The sequence below is a fragment of the Elephas maximus genome, chromosome 3 (genome assembly GCF_024166365.1).
Source record: "Elephas maximus indicus isolate mEleMax1 chromosome 3, mEleMax1 primary haplotype, whole genome shotgun sequence".
Lineage (NCBI taxonomy): Eukaryota > Metazoa > Chordata > Mammalia > Proboscidea > Elephantidae > Elephas > Elephas maximus.
Window position 1 is genome coordinate 14,122,711 of NC_064821.1, and position 26,779 is coordinate 14,149,489.

General features: G+C 39.6%; 1 protein-coding gene and 1 pseudogene across 1 annotated transcript; both read left to right on the forward strand.

Annotated features, from left to right (window-relative positions):
* The first annotated feature begins 1,324 nt into the window (after positions 1–1,324).
* LOC126070879 (olfactory receptor 7G3-like) lies at positions 1,325–2,067 on the forward strand (annotated as a pseudogene).
* A 14,291-nt stretch (positions 2,068–16,358) lies between these two features.
* On the forward strand, positions 16,359–17,297 carry LOC126074055 (olfactory receptor 7G3-like). The gene has a single exon (XM_049881394.1). It carries the CDS (start codon positions 16,359–16,361, stop codon positions 17,295–17,297), a length of 939 nt encoding a protein of 312 aa, XP_049737351.1.
* Positions 17,298–26,779: the final 9,482 nt, after the last annotated feature.

Genomic DNA, 26,779 nt, shown 5'->3' on the forward strand with positions numbered 1-26,779 from the left:
TAACTTAAAATTGCTTAGTTATTGTTTGGAAATAAGGACAGGTGTTTTACCACAGGTTCATTCTGGGGAAACTGTGCTGAGAGTACATGCATGAAATGATTGTACTCAAGTTTCCCATGGACTCCTGCCTGTCTTCTCTCTTCCTGACATGTTTCCTTCTATCTTTGCACCAGTCCCAAGAAGCTCCAATTCTACCAGTCTCTAATTCTGTCTCTACAATGGTAAAGACCATTTTCCTCCTGAACAGAAATCGCCCCTTCTCCAACATGATGACTGTGATAAAATTCTGTGATGTTTTCTTGCATTCTTATTGTGATGAAATAGGGTTGTCAGGTTTGCCTTATCTTCCCACCCCTGGTTCTTAAAACACATTTGTATTATTGCTATCACCTGGCCCTAATCTCGGGGGGGGGAAGAAACATGAAGTCTGCAAGAGACACTTCAGAGTGTCTCCCTCTTCTGTTTTTCTCTATAATATTACCAAATTTGTGAAGAAAATAATTTTACTGATGCTTCATGTCTGGGAGGACACATTTTTCTTTGTAAAGATGGATCTTTCCTTGGAGTAAGTGTGTCCATCCAGACTTGGTTAGAATATGCCCCTTGGGCTGGAAATCTAGGCCCACAATGAAGTTCACAGGGGCCCTGTTGTTTTTGTTAGCTGCCAGTGAGTGGGCCCTTGACACATGGCAACTCCTGCTCAACAGAACCAAAAGCTGCCATGTCCTGTGCCATCCTCATACTTGGTTGTGAATTGAACCATTTTAATACACAGAGTTTTTATTGGCTAATCTTCAGAAATAGGTCACCAGGCATTTCTTCCTATAAAATTACAAACTATTTAAAATGATCATAAGAACTCAGATAGTGTAAAAAAAAAAATGAACACCTTATCAACACTTTGCAGAATAAATAAATGTTGATGCTCAGCTATTGACCAAATTCACATATTTTTTATTAAATAATCAAATAATATGCACACAGGTGACACCAACTTTCTATTCTTCTCAATTTCTCATGACCCTGCCCTAGGTGCTGTTTACCTTTGGTGATGCAGCTACTGCTGGTATAGGGACCACGCACTTGATTGTCTTGTCACCTGATCTGTTCCATCAGATTCATCAACAATATGAAACCTAAAAACCAAACAAGTTTTTCTGGATTCCTTCTCCTGGCACTGACAGAGGATCTGGAACTGCAACCCCTTCTCTTTGCCCTGTTTCTGTTCATATATCTGATCACTGTCTTGGGGAACCTGCTCATCATCCTGGCTGTCAGCTCAGACCCTCACCTCCACACCCCCATGTATGTCTTTCTTGCCAATCTGTCCTTCACTGACATGTGTTTCAGCACCACCACAATCCCAAAAATGCTGGTGAATCTCCAAACACAGAATCAGAGCATCACGTATGCAGGCTGCCTCACCCAGGTCTGCTTTGTCTTGGTTTTTGCTAGTTTGGAAAGTTTTCTCCTGGGAGTAATGGCCTATGACCGCTAAGCGGCCATTTGTCACCCACTGACATACACAGCCATCATGAACCCCCGCCTCTGTGGTCTGCTGATTCTACTCTCCTTGTCCATTACCACTGTGGATGCCTTGATCCACAGTCTCATAGTGTTGAACCTGTCTTTCTGCACAGATCGGGCAATTCCCTACTTCTTCTGTGAAGTTGTTCAGATCATCAAGATTGCCTGTTCTGATACCCTCCTCAATATCGCCTTCTTATATTTGGCAGCTACCATACTAGGTGGTGTTCCTCTCTCTGGAATCATTTTCTCTTATACTCAAATTGCTTCTTCCATTTTGAGAATGCCTTCAGCAGGTGGAAAGTATAAAGCTTTCTCCACTGTGGGTCCCACCTCTCCGTTGTTTCCTTGTTCTATGGAACAGGCTTAGGTACGTGTGTTAGTGCTGCATTTACACACTCTTCCAGGAAGACTGCAGTGGCTTCAATGATGTACACTATGGTAACTCCCATGATGAACCCCTTCGTCTACAGCCTGAGAAACAGGAACATGAAGGCAGCCTTGAAAAACATTTTCAAGTGCATACCTGCTTTTCAGTAATTAAATTATCTGCTTTGGGCCTGGCTTTCTAGTTTGCATCAAAGCGAAAAAATACTTATGAGCTAGAATCCCCGACTCTCCTATAACCAGGTTATTCTAAAATGACAAAATAACATAATGGCTAAGCAGCTAAGAAATCAAATGACACATAAACATTCGGCAAATCTGCTGCAAAAGACCTCTTTAAAGTGTTGAAAAGCAAAGTTATTACCTTGACGACTAAGATGCACCTGACCCAAGCCATGGTGTTTTCAGTCCCCTTCTATGCATGTGAAAGCAGGACGATGAATAAGGAAGACCAAAGAAGAATCAATGCCTTTGAATTGTGTTGTTGGAGAAGAATATTGAATATATCATGGACTACCAAAAGAAGGAACAAATCTGTCTTGGAAGAAGTACAATCAGAATGCTCCTTAGAAGCAAGGATAGCGAGACTACGTCTCACACACTTTGAACATGTTTTCAGGAGAGATCAGTCCCTCGGGAAGGACAGCATGCTTGGTAAAGTAGCGGGTCAACAAAAATGAGGAAGACCCTCAATGAGATGGATTGACACAGTGACTATCACAATGGACTTAAGCATACCAAGGATTGGGAGGATGACTCAGGACCAGGCCATGTTTTGTTCTGTTGTACATAGGGTAGCTATGAGTCTGAACTACTCGATGGCACCTAACAACGACAATAACAAGTGCAATTCAACTTGGGATTGGACCCTGACTCTGCTCCTTGTGTAACCTCGGTTTCTTTCTTTCTTCTTCTTCTTTTTTTTTTTTTTTTTTTGGTCAAGTTCTATAGAAGCAGTGCCTGAGGCAGGTGTTTTGTTATGTGACTTTGGGGGGCAGCAGAAGGGAAGTGGGTGGAGGTGAGGGGGACCGGAAAAAGGAAAAAGTAAGGCTGTAGGAATAGCCAGAGACTAGCTTCAGTTTGATCCCATGGATAGAGCCATGTGAATGGAAACCTAGAGTTAGTCCCAATGTGAGGGATGGGAGCTTACTTTTCATGCCCCAATTAGTAGTTACTGAGACATGTCACTGGTAAACTGTATGTGTCCAGGGTAACGTCAGCATTCACTGTATTCAGTTTCATTATGTATAAAATGATCAAATTAGATGGTCTCAGGACTTCAGAAGATTGTGAAATACCTGAACATTTTCATTAAGAAAGGCTTCGGTTCTAATAAGAAAATATAAACTCTACCCTAACATGCTTTCATTACAAGGACTTGAGAGTTAGAGAATGTACAAAAACAGGAGAGTAGGGCTTCATTCAGTCTCCTACAAGGTGGCTCCATCCTAGGATGGCTGGAACAGATCCAGGCATCATATCCACACATGATGCTCCGAGACGCAAAACTGACCTTCTCTGGGCCTATTGTTAATAGAGGTCTATTGTTAATAGACGTTTCCATGGAGTCATACAGAAGACATCTCCTCCTGTCTCATCACTTTGAATAGCATCATACATCCCTTCTTCATCAAATTTCTGGTATGGGGAAAAGCAAATACTATGACAGGCTCAGACTGACCATGCAGATTGTATTTCCTGTTGGGAAGTGAACCCCTGCAACCAGTAAAATCACTTAAACAACAGCTGGCACATAATTCTAAATACAATCCAACTGGGATCATTGTGTTCTACACGTTACGATTATTTATAAGGCTTGTTATTCCTTTCTCTCAAACACTTCTACCACTTGATTCAGCAGTTTTATTAGTTTACCTTTTACTGGTCTTAATAATATAATCAAATGAATAATTATTCAGTAGGCTGGGTAGGGTTGATAGTTGTCATGGATTGAATTGTTTCCCCTTAAAATATCTGTCAACTTGGCTAGGTCATGTTTCCCAGTATTGTATGATTATCTACCATTTTGTCATCTAAAGTGATTTTCCTATGTGTTGTAAATCCTATTAATATGATGTTAATGAGAGGGATTAGGAGCAGTTACATTAGATAGTGCCTTAATCCAATTTCTTTTGAGATATAAAAGATAGAAGTGAGCAGAGAGACATGGGGGACCTCTTACCACCAAGAAAGCAGCACCGGTAGCAGAGTACCTTCTTTGGACCGGGTTCCACTGTGCCTGAGAAGCTCCTTCACCAGGGCACCATTGATTACAAGGATCTTCCCCTAGAATCTATAGAGAGAAAACCTTCCCCTGGAGCTGATGCCCTGAATTAGGAATTGTAGCCCAACAGACTGTGAGAGAATAAATTTCTCTTTGTCAAAACCATCCACTTGTGGTATTTCTGTTATACCAGCACTAGAAAACCAAGACAACAGGTCTTTTTGGAACCCTATGTCCTTGATCCTTTCTTACTGATTCATTGTTTAGAGTGTATATGAGATGTTTCTCTTCTCTTTAGTCACCTTATTTTGCAGTTTTTCTTTCTCATCTCTCGTGAGCCCACACAGAAGTTGAATAAAATTAATTAAATCACTAAAGTTTTAAAGGGCTTGCTCTACTCTTATGCATCTCATGTAAAATTTTTTAATGTGTATTTGTGAGGAAAACAGTTTCTGTGGTGGTGGACTTTATTATGAAGAAGACGTGTTGAGTGTACTGCAGGCAGCAGAAGAGGGAGATGACTTTTCCCACAGGCACAAAGAAGTGGGATCATTAGTCAGAATCATCTCTGTAGCATGGGGATGACAACAATTCAGGGGTTGTAGGAGAATCAGTGGAGTATATAGAAAGCCTACTGTTCAAGTCATCATTGATGGTGGTGGTAGGATTGTGTTCAGCAGCACACTTGGAGGACACCTCACCTGGCACACCAGGTGTCTTCTAGCGCAAAGCTGGTCCATTTGTGTTCATACTGCAGGTTTACATACTTCACCAAAGAGTTACTGACTCTGATCTCTGGGGAGACAATCCAATGATTAGTATCCACTTTTTGATATTTTGATGCACACTAAAATCTGAGGAACATGACTTTAAAATAAAAAGATCATGAGAGAATGTATTTAGAATCTGAAATATGATTGAATCAGGGAAAGACAGGAAAGAAAGAAAAGGCCAAGATAGATGTCAGAGGGGACTCTGAAACTTGCTTTTGAACTTCGAGTAGCTAAAGCAAAAGGAAAAAAATGATGAATTAAAAAAGCTGAACATAAGATTTCAATGGGTGGCTCGAGAAGACAAAGTATTATAATGACATGTGCAAAGACCTGGAGTTAGAAAACCAAAAGGTACGAACACGCTCATCATTTCTCTATCTGAAAGAACTGAAGAAAAAATTCAAGCATCAAGTTGTAATAGTGGAGGACTCTATGGAGGAAAATATTAAACAATGCAGGAAACATCAACAGAAGATGGAAGGAATATAGAGTCTCTATACCAAAAAGTATTATTCAACATTCACCATTTCAGGAGGTCACTTCTGATTAGGAATCAATGGTACTGAAGGAAGAAGTTCAAGCTGCACTGAAGCCTTTGGAGAAAAACAAGACTCCAGAAATTGACAGTATAACCACTGAGATGTTTCAACAAATGGATGCAGTGCTGGAATTGCCCACTTACCTATGCCAAGAAATTTGGAAGACAGCTACCTGGCCAACCAACTGGAAGAGATCAATATTTATGCCTATTCCAAAGAAAGATGATCAAACCAAATGTGGAAATTATTGAACAATATCATCAATATCACACAGAAGTAAAATTTTGCTGAAGATCTTTCAAAAGCGGCTGCAGGAGTATATCTACAGGAAACTGCCAGAAATTCAAGAGAGATTCTGAAGAGGACATGGAATGAGGGATATCATTGCTGATGTCAGGTGTCCCCTGGCTGAAAGCGGAGGATAGCAGAAAGATGTTTGCCTGTATTTATTGACTATGCAAAGACATTCGCTGTGTGGCTCATAATAAATTGTGGATAACATTGCAAATAATGGGAAATCTAGAACACTTAATTGTACTCATGAGGAACCTGTACATAGATCAAGAAGCAGTCATTTGAACAGAAAAGGAGATACTAAATGGTTTAAAGTCAGGAAAGGTGTACACCAGTGCTATATTTTTTCACCATACTTATTCAATCTGTATGCTGAGAAAATAATCTGAGTAGTTGGGCTATATGAACTAGGACAGGGCATCAGGATTAGAGGAAAGCTCATTAAAAACCTGAGTTATGCAGGTAACACAACCTTGCTTCCTGAAAGCGAAGGAGGCTTGAAACATTTACTGATGAAGTTCAAAAACCACAGCCTGAGAAATGCAGAGCACATTCTTACCTTTTGATTTTTCTAACTCTAGGTCTTTACACATTTCATTATAATACTCTACTTTGTCTTCTTGAGTAGCCTTTTGAAATCTTCTGTTGAGCTCTTTTCTGCATCATTTCTTCCTTTTGCTTTAGCTACTCAACGTTCAAGAGCAAGTTTCAGACTCTTCTGACATCCATTTTGGTCTTTTCTTTCTCTTCTGTCTTTTTCATGAGCCTTGCTTTCCTCATGTATGATGTCCTTGATGTCATTCCACAAGTCGTATGATCTTCAGTCATTAGTGTTCAGTGCATCAAATCTATTCTTCAGATGGTCTCTAAATTCAGGTGGGGTATGTTCAAGGTCATACTTTGGCTCTTGTGGATTTGTTCTCATTTAGGGTCTCTATGTGTCGGAATTGACTCGACAGCATTGGCTTTGGGTTTTTTTTTTTTTTTTGGTTTGGATTTGGTCTAATTTTTGTCAGTTTTAACTTGAACTTGCATACGAGCAATTTATGGTCTGTTCCAGATAAGTGAGCATTTCCAGTGCTGCATCTGTACGCTGAATCATCTCAGCTGATATTCCATCAATTCCCAGAGCCTCGTTTTTCACCAGTGCCTTCAGCGCAGCTTGGACTTCTTCCTTCAGTGCCATTGGTTCCTGATCATATGCTACCTCTTGAAATGTTTGAATGATGAATCATTTTTTTGTTGTTGTAATGATTCTGTGTATTCCTTTCATCTTCTTTTGATGCTTCCTGGGTTGTTTAATATTTTCTGTACAGAATTCTTGACTATTACAATTCGAGGCTTGAATTTTTTCTTCAGTCCTTTCAGCTTGAGAAATACCAAGCACATTCTTCCCTTTTGGTTTTCTATCTCCAGCTCTAGTGAATGGTGCTGCTCCCATTTCCACCCCTTGATTCCTGGACCCATGTATCTTGGCTATGGGAGAAACAGCACCATATATTGGATGCTAGTTTAGAGCCTATAAAGCCTCCTGAAGAACATTGCCCCAGTCCTGCAAGGTACTGCTACCTAGCTGCAGCCATAATTGTGTCTTTAGAAGGCCATTCCATCATTCTATCAAACCAGCTGCTTCAGGATGATGGGAACATGGTAAAACCAGTGAATTCCATGGACATGGGCCCACTGCAGCACTTCATTTGCTGTGAAGTGAGTCCCTTGATCTGAGGTTGTATGGGATACCATGACTGTGAATAAGGCATTCTGTAAGTCCATGGATGGTAGTTTTGACAGAAGCATTGTGCTCAGGGAAACATTCATATTCAGAGTGTCTATTCCTGTAGGAACAAAATGCCACACTTTCCATGATGGAAGAGGCCCAATGTAATCAGCCTGCCACCATGTTGCTGGCTGATCACCTTGAGGAGTGGTGCCATATTGGAAATTCAGGGTTGGTCCCTACTGCTAGCAGATTGGGCACTCCTCTGTGGTGTAGCCAAGTTGGCCTTAAGAGTGTTTCTGAACGCATGCATAATCTCCATCCTTGTCATCATGACCACTTTGTTCATAATCCCATTGAGCAATGACAGGCGTAGCTGGAAAAGAGGATGACTGGTTTCCACAGAATGCATTGTCCTATCTACTTGATTGTTAAAAATCATCTGCTGATGTCACACTTTGTACTTCACCTTTTGGTGATCATTGGGATGTCAGCCAGGTCTGGAAGCCAAAATAGGTGGTGGGGTTGTGTGTTTGAGAACATTCAGTATTGCCTTATAAGACATCTGCCTCAGGGAACGCTCCAGGCATAATGACTCAGACAAAGGCTTTTTAGGCACAGCTGCTTTAATCTCATCAGGTGGAGTGGAAGTGGGTTTTACCAGAAACGGTGGCTTATCAAACAAAAATGGGATAATTTCTTCAGATGGGAATGAGAAGGCAGGTTCTGTTGGTAGGAGTGGCTTAATGGAATTTTGGGGGTCAGTGTCCCCAGCTTCCTGATTACCTGCCTATATGCCCCCATATAGAACAAATTTGTCTTGGAAGAAGTGCAACCAGAATGCTCCTTGGAAGCAAGGATCGTGAGACTATGTTTCACATATTTTGGACATGTTATCAAAAGGGATCGATCCCTGGAGAAGGACATCGTGCTTGGTAAAGTAGAGGGTTAATGAAAAAGAGGAGGACCCTCAATGAGATGGATTGGCACAGTGGCTGCAACAATAAGCTCAAGCATAACAATGATTGTGAAGATGGTGTAGGATCAGGTAGTGTCTCGGTGTGTTGTACATAGGGTCACTATGAGTTGGGATCGATTTGACGGCACCTAGAAACATATCCCCATCCCAAGTTTCATGATCCCATGTCTTCCCAATTAATGCCCTCACTTTAACTGCAGACACCACTGAAGATTGGGAATTCAGTTGGGACTGCAATTCAGCCGGCACTGCAATTCAGCCATTCTTACGATAGGACTCTGGGTTTGCTTTTTGGCAATATCAGGTCTGTTACTACAAGAAATCAGGTTTTCTTTCAAGGCACAGGTGAAAAGTTTGACGTTTTTTATGTGGCACTTGAGTTGTGACTCTGAAGCTCTGAGCTCATCTCTTTCCTTCCTCACTTTGTCTAGCGAATGTAGAACCAAGCAACCAGCTTTCTTATACTTCCCATTATTACAAAACTTAGAAAAGCATCAAACATGTGATCACCCAGAGCCTCACCTTTACCAATAGCTGATCAAAATATTTCTATTGCCACCTTACACCACTGTGTTGCTTAAGATAGTGTGTCAACTTGGGTGGACCATGACTCTCAATGTTTTGGCAGTTGTGTAATGTTGTGATCCCTTTCCTGTTGCAATTTGATATGTGATTAACCCCATGATAGAATCTGTTGAGTGGTAGCAGTGGAGGTGGGGCCTCTGGTAGCTCACCGCTCCCTCAGCCTTCATCTCTCTACCTTCTGCTGGCTACTTCCTTTTTCCTGCTCACCTTGCAAAAGTTGTTGGCTTGTTCTAGATCCAGCAGCTGTTTCTTGTCTGACTTCTAGCTCTTGGGACTTGAGCTAGCAGCTTACCCGCCCATCTTGGGATTTCCTGATCATCATGGCCTGCAAGCAAGAGTCCTGCTCCCTGACCTGTCTCTCGTGGTTTCTCCAGCCCCTGCAGCTGACTCAGGAGAAACTTATGGCCTTGCCTGCTGACATTGGGGATTCCTTGACCGTCACAACTTGTGAGCAGGATCCATGCTCTCCAACCTGCTCATCTTGGGTTCACCAGCTTCTGTGGCTCCATGAATTGGGAAAAGACTCTATCCTGATCCAAGGACTTGGGAGGTTCTAACCCCCGCAATCGTATGAGCTGTTTCCTTAATGTAAATCTCTCGGTCTATATTTATACACATTACTGGTTTTGCTTCTCTAGAGAACCCAGCCTAAAACAACCATGGATTGGCAGTGCCCACTTCATTACTGGAAGCAGTAATTAACATCTCTAATACTAATCAGACTTGAAAACCAATTTGGAAAACTCATCCTTACAGTTTTGTTTCTCCAGAACCACTCTCGGTACCAAATGTCTTAGGCTAGGTTCTCTAGAGAAGCAAGGCCAGTAAAGTGTATAAATATATATATAGAGAGAGATTTATATTAAGGAAATGGCTCACGTGGTTGTAGAAGTGGAACACTGTCCCAAGCCGTGGATCAGATTGGAGGCTTCTTCTGATTCACATAGCTTCAGGGGATGGTGAATCCAAGATCAGCAAGTCAGACAACAGAGCTCTGGCTCACAGACTGATGAATTCCAAGATCAGCAGGCAAGACAACACATAAGACTCTAGCTCAAGTTCTAAGAACTGAAGGTCAGAGGAACAGGCACCAGCTGCAGAATCCAAAACAAGGACAAGCCCACGGGCCTTGCCAAAAAGTCCACATATATTGGATGCAGGCCGCACTCCCAAAGAAACTCCCCCTTCAACTGATTGGCTACTCACAGCAGATCTTATCTTGGAGGCGATCACCTTATATCAAATCTCATCATGGAGATAATCACATCATTATAGAACTGCCAGACTACATTATAACTACCAAACCAATGAGAATTACGGCCCAACCAAGTTGACACACAATCTTAATGACCACAAGTGTCTTCCAATTTGAGAGGCTCATCTTCCAGCACTGTATCAATCTTCCACTACTATTCATAAGGGTTTTAGTGGTCAGTTTTTTTAGAAGTAGATCCCCAAGTTGTTCCTCTTATTCTGCCTTAGTCTGGAAGCTCTGCTGAAACCTGTCCAATATTGGTGACCCTGCTGGTATTTGAAATACTGGTGGCATAGCTTCCAGCATCACAATAACATACAAGCCACCACACTGTGACAAACTGACAGATGAGGGGTGGATTTTGAAGTCACTTCTGTAAAATTTGGAAATGATATTGAAATATTAAAAAGGAGGTTAAATGCCTGTTACGCGCTCAATTACGTTTGATTACAGGGGCTAGATTAGAAACTGCTGGATATTAGATGCAGGAAAAGGATCCATGTGCCATCAAAGAATTAGCCCTTAAAATCTGCCTTTTTAGGGTACATCTATTATATTGTTGCTCATATTTGTATAGAATACACATCCTCACACAATAAAGTATATATTTTTAGCCCAATTTTCCTAATCTTGTTGTTAGATTATGGACACCTTTGAATATAAAGAGAGAAGAGTAATACAATTACAGATGGGAGGTATGTCCATGTGTACAGGGCATTTGAAATGAGTATGAGCAGAATGAGATGAGGCAAAGAGGATGGCATATGCCTGGGCTCTTAGGATACTGGAATCATTCAATATAAATATTTCCTTTAGCTTTGCTGCTTAAGGGTTTGTACTGCCCTGGGATCAGAATGACAGCACAAGAGTTCTACTAATGAGGAGCTTTGGGTATTGAAACCCCAAGGGCTACAGAGACATCAAAGAGTCTGCCTGTGACCACCCACTCAATAACCTTGCCCAGGTCAGGAGGCAGCACACCTGAGCCTTGTCTCCATCACTTCCCATAGGATCCTGGTCTTTTGTTTTCTGTGCTCTGTGAGTCCAGAGCTTCCATTTTTATCATTCAGCCTTCAGGGGAGAATCGAATGTCATTTCTTAATGCTGACACTCAGGTAATCTGAAGTCCCCTAGTTTATCTTTTGCAAATAAGGAGATGTCTTTGTCTTCAAGTCCATCTGGGGCAGCTGTGAGGTGAGTACATGCAGAAGATGAGCAGAATGGAGTTACTTGTGCGATGCCTGCCTAATTGTCCATAATCTTCTTAACATGTTTCCTTGCACTTTTGCACCAATACTTGAGTTTCTCTCATTCTGCTAATCATCTACTCTGAATCTAAATTTCCAGGGAATTTTTCCATCCTATATAGAAATATGCCCTTGCTCAATTTTCTAGAATTCTTTAAACAATTTTTGTATTTCCTTGGCAGGGGGCAGGTGTGTTCAGTCAGCTTCTCCTTACCTGGTTCTTGATATGCCTTTTTAAGGGAGATCTTTGACCTGGGTGTGAGGACTAGCAGTGAGAAAGTGTAGAACCAGTCTGACTCACAGGTTACATACCTGTATCTACCGGTGTCTCTTTATTAACCTAGGAAATATTTTAAGACAGATTAGCTCAGGGTAGTAGGACAAATAGTCATATATCAATGCTTTCAGAATTAATAAATGTTGACATTTTGCCATAACAGTTCTATTCTTAAAGTAACAAAATAGTAAACACAAAGATGATAAGCCCTTTTTATTCCACTCCCTTCCCATCCTTTATGTGTGTGTGTCTCACAATGAAAATGCCCATCGCCTGGAGAAGGGATAAATAAATTCTGGTGTAATAACAGAGTGAAATTCCTTAAAGTAGTTAAAGTTAATGAACCAGACCAAACTGTAATAAGACTGATAAGGTTAAATGCATTATTTTAAGAGACCAATTGTAAAACGACACCCACAGTACATAAAGGATTAAAATGTAAAACAATAGCATTGTTTATTGATTGAATTAGACTGAAAGTAATGAAAACACAGGAGAATAATACATACCAAGTTCATTGTTGTGGTTCAGGTGGAGAGAAAAAGGTAGATTTGTGAAAAAATAAAGGGGGAGGTATTCAAATAAATATGTATTTTTTTCTTAAAAAATACTGAATACATCACAAAAAATTTAAAAATAACTCATAGAATAAAGGATTTAAGCTCATACAAAAAGGGAAAGAATCATAATTTTAAAAAGCACATAATGCAAGTATGGTGATATATTTTAGTTTGATGGTGCTGAGTGGTGGGTAACTAGGCCTTTGATGTTTTCCCTGTGCTTTTCAGTGTGCTTAAAATATTTCACATTAAAAAATAAAAATTTATGTATGTGTAATTTTAAAACTTATTTTAATTTTCCCGTACTATAGATGTCAAAAGTTTTTTTTTTTTAATAGATGTCTAGTTAGAGAAATTAACTTTTGTTTTTTAAGTTTTCATTCTTTGTAATGGTACATCTAGGTCTAATTTATTCATTTCAATTGCTAGATATTTCATCCTATGTCCACGCCAAATGAACATTGATATCTCATTAACCTGTTGCCGTCGAGTTGATTCCAACTCATAGCAACCCTAGAGGACAGAGTAGAACTGCCCTAAAGTGTTTCCAAGGTTGAAATCTTTCCAGAAGCAGACTGCCTCATCTTTCTCCTGCAGGGTGGCTGGTGGGTTTGAACAGCCAACTTTTGATTAGCAGCCGAACACTTAAACACTGCCGCCAGACCAGGGCTTCTTTTACGTTGATATCAGTGATGTTCATTTGGCTTGTTCTCTCCTCCTGCTTCTCTAGATGAGCAAGATTTCCTGTAGAGTTTTGGCACATTTTTCTTCCCTAAAGTTTGTAGTTTTCACATTAGGAATGTTCTAACTATGAGTTGGAATCGACTCGATGGCACTGGGTTTGGTTTTGGCTCTTTTAACTTTCATTGATCCTCTTTCATCTGGCCCCACCTGTCACTTCCCTTCTGTAATGAACAACTCCAAGTTGTGCCCATGCAGAACAAATCACAATAGGAAATATCGAGAGGGTGTAATATGTTGAACACTGTGCTTGATGATTTGTTCTATTCATTTCTCATTTTTACAATATCCCTATAATGTTCCATGATAGGTCCCATTATACAAAGGAGAAGTCTGAGGCTTCCTGAACAGTTATAAAAGTTTTCTCATTCACAAAACAAGTGCTAGAGTTGGGAATAAACTCAGGGTTGTTTGATTCCAAACCTTCCAGCAAATGATTGATTTTGTTAGGGTTGCTTGTTGTTATGACCCCATGCTTAGGGTCCCAGGTTTCCTTATTGGTGAAGCAGTATTTGTCAAGGGGCATTTACTCTGAACATAAACATCCTAATGAGCTGTTCACTCATGGGATTCCTTTAGCGGCCATTTCTAAATCATTGGTTCATGAGAATAAAGGGTAAACACATAAATGTGCCCAGGACTTATACAATCAATTCTTGCCTGTTTTTGAGAAGCCAGTGATCATATTCTCGGGGACCTCATCTTAACACAGGAAATGGGAGTGTTCTGGAGTTGATCCTGGTACACAACCTCGGGATTCCCGTAGAAGCCAGTTCCCAAGGCTGCCAGGCTCAGGCTTTGATGGGGCTTAACCAGAAACAAAAGAAAGGAGTATATGACTTTTCATGATTGATTCTCAAGATTTCTTTTTCTAACATTATCTGCTAATTGTACAATGGAGACAATGAGTCAAAACATGAAAGGAATAGGGAATGCATCAAGCTCCTAAGTAGAAAGGGATAAATTACTTCCATAATCTGCCACAAAAAGGTAGGAAGGAAGGGAGGGACAGATTTTAGTAAGATACCTAGGAAGTGAGTAAAGAAAAGGAAAAGTAATAATTTATTAATGAAGATTAGTTATGACTCTTCAAATCTAAAATTCTATGGTGTTTTTTTCTATTGCTTTTCATGCACAAATGTAAGAGGTAGTTAAATAGAAAAGAGTATGTGTGTTTACTTCCTACTTTGCCTGTGTGTGGTATGTATAAGATAAGGAATTTTTAAAACTAAGGCTTTATTATCTTGTCCAATTGAAATGGTTATCTTAAATCACAAGTACTTCACACCTTAACTGATAAGTCTCTTAACACTCAGCAGATGCCAGGCTCCTTACTAGACAATTTGTTTTGATTAAATGTTTAGTTCCGAAACTATAAAGGCGTTTGAGGTGTCTAGATGTACTTTGCTCAAGTTCCTTTTTCCCTCCTAAGGCTGACTTGGCAAACTTCTACTCCCCCTCTATCTACTACTGTGGGGCCATGCCTGACAGAATGCCTGTATTGTTAGATTGTCTTTCCTACTTAAAATTCCATTTAGGATACACCAACAAATTATTTTTCTTTTCTTTAGTGATTTAAAGACCTTACGCATTTCATTCTTCCTCCCATTACTCTGTTTTAGGGGGAAAAAAAGTGCTACATGTAATTTCGAGTATTGTGAGAAAAGAGAATCTTATTGACCTAATAGCCATAACAGCTTGAGACTTTAGGGAGCGTACTCCAATACTGACCTCAAGTCTTGACTGTGGGTCCTGCTTTGATAATGTCACCTGCTAGATACTACCTTTGTGGTCACAGAGTAGGTGACTTTGAAGACTAGGGAAACACTTGGTTTTGTATTCACATGGAAGTTTTCAAGAGGCAAGCAATGGAATCTGTTGACCCTTCTAGTGCCTGATCCTGTCCTACTCAAAGGTCATATCACGTGGTGGTAAGAGGTCCACTCTGATCTGACATTCTAAGTTCAAATGCTTTCACCAGTTCTTACAAGAAGATCTTGTATCTTGTATCCATAACTTAACCTCATGTTACTACTTGAGATCATGGGTAAAATGAAGGATGATAGAAGCACCTAAGTCACAGATCCGTAGAGAGAATAAAAAGAGTTCATATAAATTATGAGAATTTTGTATGCTAATACTCAGAGCTCTGTGTTAGTGATATAGTTGTAGAAGTTTATAATAGATATTGTATTTGTTACTATGATATCTGTTAATCAAATCAAAAACCAAACCAGTTGCCATCGAATCAATTCCAACTTATGGCGACTCCACGTGTGTCAGAGTAGAACTGAGCTCCATAGGGTTTTCAATGGCTGCTTTTTCAGAAGTAGATCACCAGGCCTTTCTTCTGAGGTGTCACTGGGTAGACTTGAACCTCCAACATTTTCCTTAGCTGCCTAACCATTTGTGCCAACCAAGGACTCCTGCTAATACTATTATTAGTTAGAACAATTAGGCAAGTGTTTTGTGATGAGGATCCAAAGAATGCAATGTTGAAATGAAAGTGCAGAACTAAAAGGACAAATTGTGGAGACCCATCGAAAAAGGGCTGAGTCATGGACTTGAGCTCCTGATCCACTTTGTAGTGCGTTGATGAGCCAGGTCATTACCTCCTCAGGAACTGCACCAGGTCTGCTCCAACTCTGTGCTCTAGAATATTGGTCCTCAATGTGTAGTTCCCAGGTGAGCAGCAGCAGCATTTGGGAATTTGTTATAGAGGCACACTTTGGAGGCCTAATGCCCAATCTTCTGGATCTGATACTCTGAAATTGATGCTCAGCAATTGGCATTTTAGCAACTCACCACCTCGCTCTGATGCAAGGAAGTTTGAGAACCACTCCTGTAAAATACACATTTAATATCCTATGATTTTGATTTTCCTGCTAATTTTCGGAGTTCAGAAAACTCTTAAGAAAAAAATATGTACTGCTGATATTATATTCATCTTAGTTGGCAAATGTGTAAAAAGAGTAGGTACTTAAACATAATTGGAAAAGATGTGGTAGAGCAGGTGAAAGGAGGACAGAAAGAAATGAGAGTGTAGGAGGAAAGAGAACAGAGAAGGAGAGAGAAAAGGATAGAGGAGAAAGAAGAGGAGCAGGAGAGAGAAACAAAGAGAGAACCACAGTAATGATTTATAATATTAATTTCATGTGACATTATAGATTACAGTGTTTCTGTAAAATAAGGGAACTTTGTACATCTGTTGTATATCTCATCTCTATTCTTTCTGCCAGAATCATCAACAAACATGGAATCAGAAAACCAAACAGGCTTAGCAGAATTCCTCCTCCTGGGCCTCTCAGAGAATCCAGAACTTCAGCCCCTTCTTTTTGGAATGTTCCTGACCTTATACCTGATCACTGTGGCTGGGAACCTACTCATCATCCTGGCCATCAGCTCAGACTCCCACCTTCACACCCCCATGTACTTCTTTCTCTCCAATCTGTCCTTCAGTGACATCTGTTTCAGCACCACCATGATTCCCAAGATGCTGGTGAACATTCAGACACAGAGCAAATCCATCAGTTACACAGGCTGCCTCACCCAGATCTGCTTTGTCCTGGTTTTTGCTTGTTTGGATAATTGTCTCCTTGCAGTAATGGCCTATGACCGTTATGTGGCCATTTGTCACCCTCTGAGGTATACAATCATCGTGAACCCCCACCTCTGTGGCCTGCTGATTCTATTCTCCTTGCTCATTAGCATCATGAATGCCTTGCTCCACAGTCTGATGGTGCTGCGTCTGTCCTTCTGCATAGACCTGGAAATCCCCCAGTTTTTCTGTGAACTTCCTCAGGTCCTCAAGCTTGCCTGTTCTGATACCCTCTTTAATAACATCCTGCTATATTTTATGACTAGTATCTTGGGTGGTGGACTCTTCCTTGGGATTATCTTCTCCTACATACAAATTGTCTCTTCCCTCCAGAAAATGCCATCAACAGGTGGAATGTACAAAGCTTTTTCTACCTGTGGATCTCACCTCTCAGTTGTTTCCTTGTTCTACGGGACAGGTTTTGGGGCATATCTTAGCTCTGCGGCTACTCTACCCTCTAGGAAGAGTGCAATTGCATCAGTGATGTACACGGTGGTCACATCCATGCTGAACTCCTTCATCTACAGTCTAAGGAACAAGGACATAATGGGCGCTTTGAGGAAACTCATCTCTAGAATATCTTCTTTTCATTAATGTTTCACCTGCTTTGGGCTTAAGCTGTTGGAATATGCTTGAGTGAAATAAATAATACTGATTCAGAGAACCTGATTAAGTTCTTTGAATAGTAGGACTGCAGAGATTATAATTGTTAAGGGTGAAAATTTGGAGTCAGAACACCTGGGTTTGGATTCTATCTCTTCTCTGTAATAGCTATGTGGACTTTGAATATTTATTTCAGCTTTCTAAGTTTAGTTTAAAGGTTCTTTGGTGGCACAAATGGTTTGCACTCGACTGCTAAAGGCTGTTGGTTCAAATCTACTCAGAGATACCATAGAAGAAAAGTTCTGGCAATCTGCTTCTTTAAAGTTTAAAGCTAAGAAAACCTTATGGAGTGGCTCTACTCTGCAACACATGGGGTGGCCATGAGTTAGAATCAACTCCAGGGCAGCTAACAGCAACCATAAGCTCAGTTTACTCTTCTATACATTTGGCATAATTCTATTCATTCACTTTTTTCCATTTAGATTTGAGATACTTCAACTCTAAGAGTGAGGGTACTTTCAGGTATACTGAGGGAAAAGTCTAAACTCACATAGCACCAAATATAAAAACAAAGATTTCAGAGGTAGGATAGGTCCAGAGCCTACAGAACCACAGGGCTGCATTTCACAGCTCCATATGTTGGTTTTTTCCTAAAGCTGTTCCTGTGATGTCCATCAGTGGCTGCAGCAGCACAGTGGTCATTTAAGATACAGTAATCGGAGATGGAAAACTGACTGCTTCTTATTCAGTCTCAGTATTTGAGAAATAACCTTTTCAAGGAGTCATCCAGAACACACTCTATGTTATCATCCTGAGTTGCGGCATATGCCCCTTTTAAAACTAATCAGAGGTAAGAGGAATTTCACTACCCTGAAAGGATTAGATGAATGTTCTGATTAGAAAAGTCTGAGGTGGGATCAAGTGCTACAACAATTACAAGTGTTTAGTACAATGCCTGCCACCTAAAAAGTTTCTCAATGAATACACTAGATGAATGTGAGCCAGCAGAATTTATCTCCAAGGGTAGCACTCTCTCCTTTTCCAATTCCTTCTGCTGTCACACATTTGGGCACTTGCCTTAGTCATTATCCTAGCTTATTAATTTAAATATTTATCAGCAGTTAATATTTATGTTGTTGACAAAGCCACATTTGGAAATACTTCATTGAATGTTTATTTGTCCTGCTGTCTTCTTTTTGTTACATCGAAAAAACAACTTTGGATTTTCATTCTCCAGTGACTTAATTTTAAATGGTTGGATTGATCTTTTCTTCCCTTTCGGACTGTGTGTATTATACCTCATTGAAGAACTGATCAACTCCTCCAATCTAATAAAGATATTTTCTTATATGGTTCATAAACATTTAATTATTTTTTCTTTTGTGTTTAAAAGAAGTTGGAATGATTTTTGAATATGGTGTGATGGAGAATCCAATTTCATTTTATTTCTATACGGATAAGCAATGATTTCAGCACAATTTTCTGAATGATACCATCCATGAAGCCATGGTGGTGCAGTGGTTAAGGGCTCAGTTGCTAACCCAAAAGTTGGTAGTTCAAATCCACCAGCTGCTTCTTGAAAATGCTATGGGGTGGTTCTATTCTGTTGTGTAGTGTTGCTATGAGTCAAAATCGATGATGGCAATGGGTTTGGTTTTTTGTTTTTATTCCCTGAAATGCTACATTTTATAAATAAAGTGTCTGATTCCTCCTCTGTACTTAACAATTCTTCATATAAATGAAGATACTCTTAGTTCTATTTTCCTGTCCTATACTAGAACCATACCATTTTAGATATTATAGCTCCATGGTATATCCTGACAGTCAGTAAGGCAAATACTTTCCATTGCTTTCATTTGCCATCAGGGTAAATATTGTTTCTCCATTATCCTTGCATATAATTTTTAAACACTGGAATTTTTCTTTCTCATGCTAACCTGGTCTGGTTTGGGCACTAAGTTTGTGCTGGCCTTATAAGATAAAGAATATCTCTTCACTTATATTTTCTGAAATCCTTCCTTTAATCTTGAACTTAGCTCCATTGAGTGCTTGGAAGAACTTGCCTGTAAAACTGTGTATCTCAGGGTGTGTTTCATGACAAATTAAGTTATTGAGGATTTTAATTTATTGAAAGCATCCATGGTTACTTGCTTTCTATTTCTTCTTGAGAGAAGTGTGGCCTCTCGGATTTAACCAAGACCAACACTTCCACTTGTGCATAGAACTCAATCTTTCCTGCCTATGGTAGGACATAACTCTGGTAATTCTCCCATCTCTCTCTTGCATCATCAGGTTCTCCCTTTGATTTGTTCATGTTCAATAGCATCCAATATATTTGAGTTCCTCAAATCTTAAAAAACAAACGAAAAACCTCTAGGGACCCCCTCATCTTGCTCTAGCAGTATCTTCATTTATCTGCTTCCTTTACCATAAAACTCTTCAAAAGACATGTCTCCACTTGCTTTTTTCAATTTATCTCCTTCCATTTACTCCTGAGGTCAATGCAATCAGGCCTTTTCCCCAACAATTCATGAAGGGTGCTCTTGAAGAGCCACCAGCATTATCTACCTTGTTAAGTCCAGTCCAGGTCAGTTAATTTTCTGTCTTTCTCTTACTTGACTTGTCAACCACATTGACTTAGTTTATTACCTACAGAAACACTTTCTTCACTTGGATTTCAACACCACACATTATTTTGGTTTCACTCCTACCTCACTAGCTACTATTTCTCAGTCTCCTTTAATGTGTTTTTTAATCTTGAAACACTGGAGGGTCTCCCATTTCAGTCCTCAGACCTCTTCTTCTGCAGCTAACTTCACTCCTTTGTGAAAGCATCCAGACTCATCGATTTAAAAGTCATCTGAACACAAATAAGCCCCAAATTAGTATTTAGAGAGGAATTCTCCTTTGAATCCCAGACTTGTATATCCAACTTTGCACTTGCTATTCCTCAGTATACCTTGCCCCCAGCCTTCTTGTTGTTATTATTGCTGTTAGGTGCCGTATTTTTGGTTCTGACTCATAGCAACACTATGTACAACAAAACAAAACACTGCCCGGTCCTGTACCATCCTCACAATCATTGCTATGTTTGAGCCCATTTTTACGGCCATGCTGTCAATCCATCTTGTTGAAGGTCTTCTTTTTCACTGACCCTCTACTCTACCAAGCAGGATGTCTTTTTCTGGGAACTGACCCTCCTGATAGCATGTTCAAAGTGTGTGAGATGAAGTCTTGCCATCCTGGCTTCTAAGGAGCATCCTCTCTGTACTTCTTCCAAGACAGTTTTTTTGGCAATTGTTCTGTCAGTCTATGGTATAGTCAATATTCTTTGCCAACAGCAAAACTCAAAGGTTTCAGATCTTCTTAGGTCTTCCTCATTCGATGTCCATTTTTCACACGCATATAAGGCAATTGAAAGCACCATGGCTTGGGTCCCATGCACCTTAGTCCTAAAAATGGCATCTTGCTTTTTTTTTTTAAACAATTTAAAGAGCTGTTTTGTAGAAAATGTGCTAATGTAATAACTCGTTTGATTTCTTGATTTTTGCTTCCATGGGCATTGATTGTGGATCCAAATAAAATGAAATCTTTGACAACTTCAATCCTATCTCCATTTATGACAATATTACTTATCGATCAGTTGTGAGGATTTTTGTTTTCTTTATGTTGAGGCGTAATCCATACTGAAGGCCTTCATCTATCAGTTTCATCAGTAAGTTCTTCAAATCCTCTTAGCTTTCAGCAAACAAGGTTGTACCACCTGCATATTACAGGTTGTTAATGAGTCTTCCTCCAAACCTGATGCTGCATTCTTCTTCATATAATCTGGCTTTGGTAATTATTTGCTCATCATACAGCCTTACCTATCTCAAAAAAACAAAAACAAACAAACAAAAAAAACAAAAACAAAGCAGAATCATTTACTGTCAAGTTGATTCCAACTCAGGGCAATCCTACATGTGAAGCAGAACTGTCTTCCATAGAGTTTTCAATACCAGTGACCTTTTGGAAGTACATCACCAGGCCATGCATCTAAGATTCCTCTGGGTGGATTTCAACCACCCAGCTTTTTGTTAGTAGCTGAGCATGTAACCTTTTGCACCACACAGTGGCCTTACCTATCACAGTGAATGACAACTGTATTCTTTCAGGTGTTAGGTAGATTTCTCTCATTGAGCACCGTCTTTGATTCTTCTATTCCTCTTATACCCTGTGTCCAACCTTTCAGAAAACTCAGTAATGTATACCGATAAAACTTATCCAGAATTCAGGCAAATCTCACCACCTTCACTGTTATCACCATGACCCAAGCCACTATCATTTTAGGATTTTTACAAAAGTACTTTCCATGGCCTCCCTGCATCTGCCATTGCTATCATCAGGAGGTTGTTTATATAATATACTCACACCACCTCTTTGATTTCATGTTTGTGTTTTCCGTAGCATTCATTCTATTATAGTCCTGCTGGTCTCCATATGTTGATCATTGATTTTGTTGGCTCCCTGTTTTTGTTTTTCAATGATTTTCATTCCTGGCTGTTTAAATCATAATATGCAGAATGATGATAAGGGTTTTGTAGTTGTTTTTTCTGTCTGTCTCTTTCCAAATGTGTGTGCACTCTCTCTTCTCTAAGATGCTCCCACTACACCTTGTATTTTATCTATTATTTCATGTGTTTTAAGTGATAGTGTTAGGATGGCAAAGGGTGACTTTAAAATGTGATTTTTTTTTTTTCAAAAAGGCATGTCGAGAATACCATAGATTAACAAAGTTCATATGGAAACAGTTAACATGTGGTAAAATAAATTGATAAATACATGAAAATATTGAATTCATTTAAAGATGAAAGGTTTATAGACTTCCTGGCCTGACAGTGATTGGAGAAACTTGGAGAGTATGGCTCCCAGACACCTTTTAGCTCAGTAATGAAGTCACTCCTGAGTTTCACCCTTCAGCCAAAGATTAGACAGGCCTATAAAACAGAATGAGACTAAAGGGGCACAACAGCCCATAAGCAAGGACCAGAAAAAAAAGTGTGCCACTAAATGCAGGTAGCTCACATCAAAGTGACTGACATGTTGACGGCGAATAGTAGTAAAGGCTCAACCTAAGGAGGTATGTCAGGATAGCACTGGGACATTATTTATAGAGTGCAAAATCGTACAATATTCAAAAAAAAGACAATTTGAGATTTAAAAAAAAGGCAAAATGTTTTTAAGTGAATATTAACTTGGAACACCATCTTCACCTATAAAATAATAGTTGTCATTTACCTAAACTTACTGAGTACAGATAAACCTGCAAACTGGTCCTAGCCAGTGACACTGTGATTTCTCACAACTCTATTAAAAAGGAAGAACCATACTTTCAATTCACAGCCCCTGAGTGAAAAGAGAGATACACATTGAAAGAATTTTGACAAAATTGTAAAAGGTGGTTATGAAAATCAAAAGAGGAAGTAACAGTTCTGTCTATACTGTTTGCAGCCAGAATTGACCACGAAGAATAGATTAGAATCTGCTTTATGAAACATGCAGAATGAAGATTAAGGTTCAGGAGACATTAATGACACTAGATAAATTCCTAGGTATTTACATTTTTACGTATTTTAGCTATTATAAATATAATATATTCACCTATGTAAACTAAATTTTTACACCTTAAATTGGAATCAGACTTCCTAATATCATTAATGAGAAAGACATGCTTTCAGTTGTATGGAAAAAGGGAAGATTGATGTGCAAGCTGTGTGAATTGGAGATGAGCAGGAACAGGTGAAGAAAAGTAAATGGCAGTCACCTGGCCTCTAAGGGTCAGGAAATCAGCCTTCCTGAATTCCCATTTATTATTGTCTTGGTCAGGGAGCCCTGGTCATAAAGCGATTAAACACTCGGCTGCTAACCAAAAAGCTGGAGGTTCAAACCCATCATCCACTCTGCAGGAGAAAGACGTGGCAGTCTGCTTCCGTAAAGTTTTACAGCTTTGGAAATCTTATAGGGCAGTTCTACTCTGTACTAAAGGGTCACTAGGAGTCAGAATTGACTTGATGGCAGTGGATTTGGTTGGCTTGGATTGTCTTGGTCTATCAGAATTTGCACTGCCCTGGGATCAGAATGACAACAAAAGTGATTAACGGAGCTTTGGATATTGAGCCGCCAGGGATACAGAGGTTGCAAATAGCCTTCCTGTGACAACTTCACTCAAAAGTCCTTCTCTAGTCAAGGAGCAGTGCACCTGAAACTCCACCCACAGATGGTCTTCATGCCCAGGAGCCTGGTGCCTCCCTTGGTCTCTCTGCCTTTCCTGAGTACAGATTTTCTGGCTACAGCACCCAACATCCAGGGCAGATGTCAAGCATCATTCCTGGTGATGCCAGCCAGGTAACCTAAATCCCTTAATGTTTGGAAATTAGGACAGGTGTTTCCTTATAGCTTCATTCAGGGGAAACTGTGAAGTGAGTACATGCATGAAATGATTAGAGCCAACTCACCCATGGACTCCTGCCTGTCTCCCATCTTTCTGACATATTTCCTCGTATCTTTGCAGCAATATCAAGCAGCATTTATTCAGCTAATCTCTTACTCTCTCTACAATGGCAAGGATCATTTTCTTCTGGAGCAGAAATTTGCCCTTCTCAAATGTGACCGCTAGAAAATTCCTTGTCGTTTACTTGTATTCTTGTGCTGCCGGTGGGAGGAGAGTTGGTGAGCTTCCCTTTATCTTCCTATAACTGGTTATTGATATACCATCTTTGGGAAAGTTTTGGTATTATACTTTGAGGCTCCAGGGAAGCAATTGGAGACACAGACTTAGGTACCTCACTAGTTTGTCTGTTTCTCTTTATAAGATTACAAAATATTTAAAATTAGAACAATATAGACAGTGTAAGAAAAAAAAAGACCACCTCTTACACATTTCCAGAATTGACAATTGTTGACGTTCTGCTGTAGCAACTTCAAGTATTCTTTTTAAAGTGGCAAAATAATGTGTATACAGGAAGCATACCTTTTGTAATCCTTTCTGTTGTTCTCTTTCCGTTCCAGAAGCAGCGTTCATAGTTTTATATTCTAAATGTACATATCTGTCTATCTGTGTATATGTATATACATGTTTTTGTTAGGTGCCATTGAGTCAGTTTCAACTCATAGCAATGCTATGTATGACAGAATGAAACACTGCCCAGTCCTGCACCATCTTCACAATCATTGTTATGCTTGAGCCCATTGTTGGAGCCACTGTGTCAATCCATCTCATTGAGGGTCTTTCTCTCTTTTGCTGTCCCTCTACTCTACAAAGCCTGATGTCCTTCTCCAAGCCTGTTCTCCCCTGATAACATGGATGTGAACCAAGTCTCGCCATCCTTGCTTCTAAGGAGCATCCCAGTGGATAGGCAGCTAGGAGGCAATAACTATAATAACTATCAGTTAGGAAATGAAGAAACAAATTGTGGTGTAATAACATAGTGAAATACCTACTCTATTGTACTTAAAAAAATTAAGCAGAATTAAATGTATCAGCATTAATTTAAAACAAAACATTAAGAGAACCAATTGTAAAAGGACATATTCAGTATGATTCCGTTTATAGGAAGCTTTTAAAAATGGAAAAAATACTATTTTGTGGTGAATAATATTAAATATAGTAAAAAGTGCAGAGGAACAATGCCAAGCAAGTTAATGTAGTGCTTAGCGCTGAGGAAGGAAAAGAATCAATATTGTGTAAAATACATGATGTGGGGAATCTCAAATATACATACATTCTTTTCTTGCAATAAGAATATCTAAAGCAAGGGTGGTGAAGTGTGTGAATTGATAGTGTTGACTGGTGGGTACCCAACCCTTCATTGTTATTCTCTGTACTTTTCATTTTTCTTGAAGTATCCATAATACGAAAATACCTTCTTAGGTTTAAAAAAAAAAAATCAAAGTTTTTTCATGTTGTAAGTAGAATTCTTCTCAATTTTTTTTTCTCCGCTAGGTTGTCATTATTTGTGTTGATGCATCTAGACCTAATGTATTTGTTTTCATTGTTATATATTTCTGCAGCTGTCCATGCCAAATGAATATTGATATCGTTGATGTTCATTCAGGGTGTTTCCTTCTTCTGCTTCTCTACCTGAGCAAGATTCCCAGTAGGCATTTTCACAAATAAATTCTTCCCTGAAGTTTGCGGTTATTATGCCAGGAATGTTCTCTCTTTTTGTCTTCCCTCAACTGCCCTGTTCATCACTTCTGTCCTAGGAGTAACAGATGCCAGGTGCTAATATTCATCACACACACACACACAATCATAATAGGACATACCTTTGTGAGGGCCCCATATGCTGAGCACTGTACCAATTGCCTTGTGCCTGCTCATTTCTCATCATTGCAACATCTCCATAAGTTTTTGTTTTTTAATTTTTTATCGTGGTACAAATATACACAACAAAACACACAGGAATTCAGCAATTTCAGTGACACTGAAATTCAGTTCAGTGACACTGTTTACATCCTTCAAGTTGCACAAACCATCCTAGGTATCTTTTTCCAAATTATCCCACCAGCAGGAACATACATTCAATGCCTTCTAATCAAAAGCTCTCTTGTCCCAGTCCTTCCACCCCTGGGAACCATTAATAAGCTTTGGTTTATCTATATTTGCTTACTTTATATTAATGACTTTATACAGTGTCTGTCCTTTTGTGACTGACTTATTTCCCCAGCATAATGTTTTCTAGGTTTATCCAAAAGGAACCCTGTTGGCACAGCGATTAAGCAAATGTCTGCTAACTCAAAAATCGGTGGTTTGAATCCAACAGCCACTCTATGGGAGAAAGATGTGTCAACCTGCTTCTATAAATATTATAGCCTCGGAAAGTCTATGGGGGCAGTCCTACTTCTTCTTGTAGGGTTGTTATGAGTTGGAATTAGGCTGGACACCAACAAAGTATTCAATCGTGTATATATCATACTTTGTTTATCCATTCATCGGTTGACCATTTCAGTTATTTCCACCTTTGGCTATTGTGATAAGTCCTGCAAGGAGCATCAGTGTACAGGTATATGTTTGCATTTCTAACTTCACTTCTTCTGGGAATGTATTTGGATTGACTTGATAGCAATTGGTCTAGTATTGGGGTTGCTGGGTCATGTAGTTGTCCCATGTTCAACCTTTTGAAGGGTGGCCAACCTGTTTTCCACAGCAACTATACCATTTTGCATTTCCACAGGAATAGATGAGGTTTCCAATTTCTCCACATCCTCTCCACTGTTTATTGTTTTCTTTTTTTTAACATTGTCATTATAATAGGGGCGAAGGGATATCTCATTGTGGTTTTGATTTGCATCTCCCTAATGGATGACTTTGAGCATCCTTTCATGTGGTTGTTTGCCATTGGAATGTCCTATTTGATGAAATAGGCTTTAAAGAGAATGATATGCCACCTATCATGTCCAGGGAAGAATTTTTTAACACTTCCTATAATTGG

Coding starts and splice junctions, on each gene's coding strand:
- LOC126074055 (XM_049881394.1), top strand. CDS start 16,359: ATGGAATCAGAAAACCAAACAGGCTTAGCAGAATTCCTCCTCCTGGGC.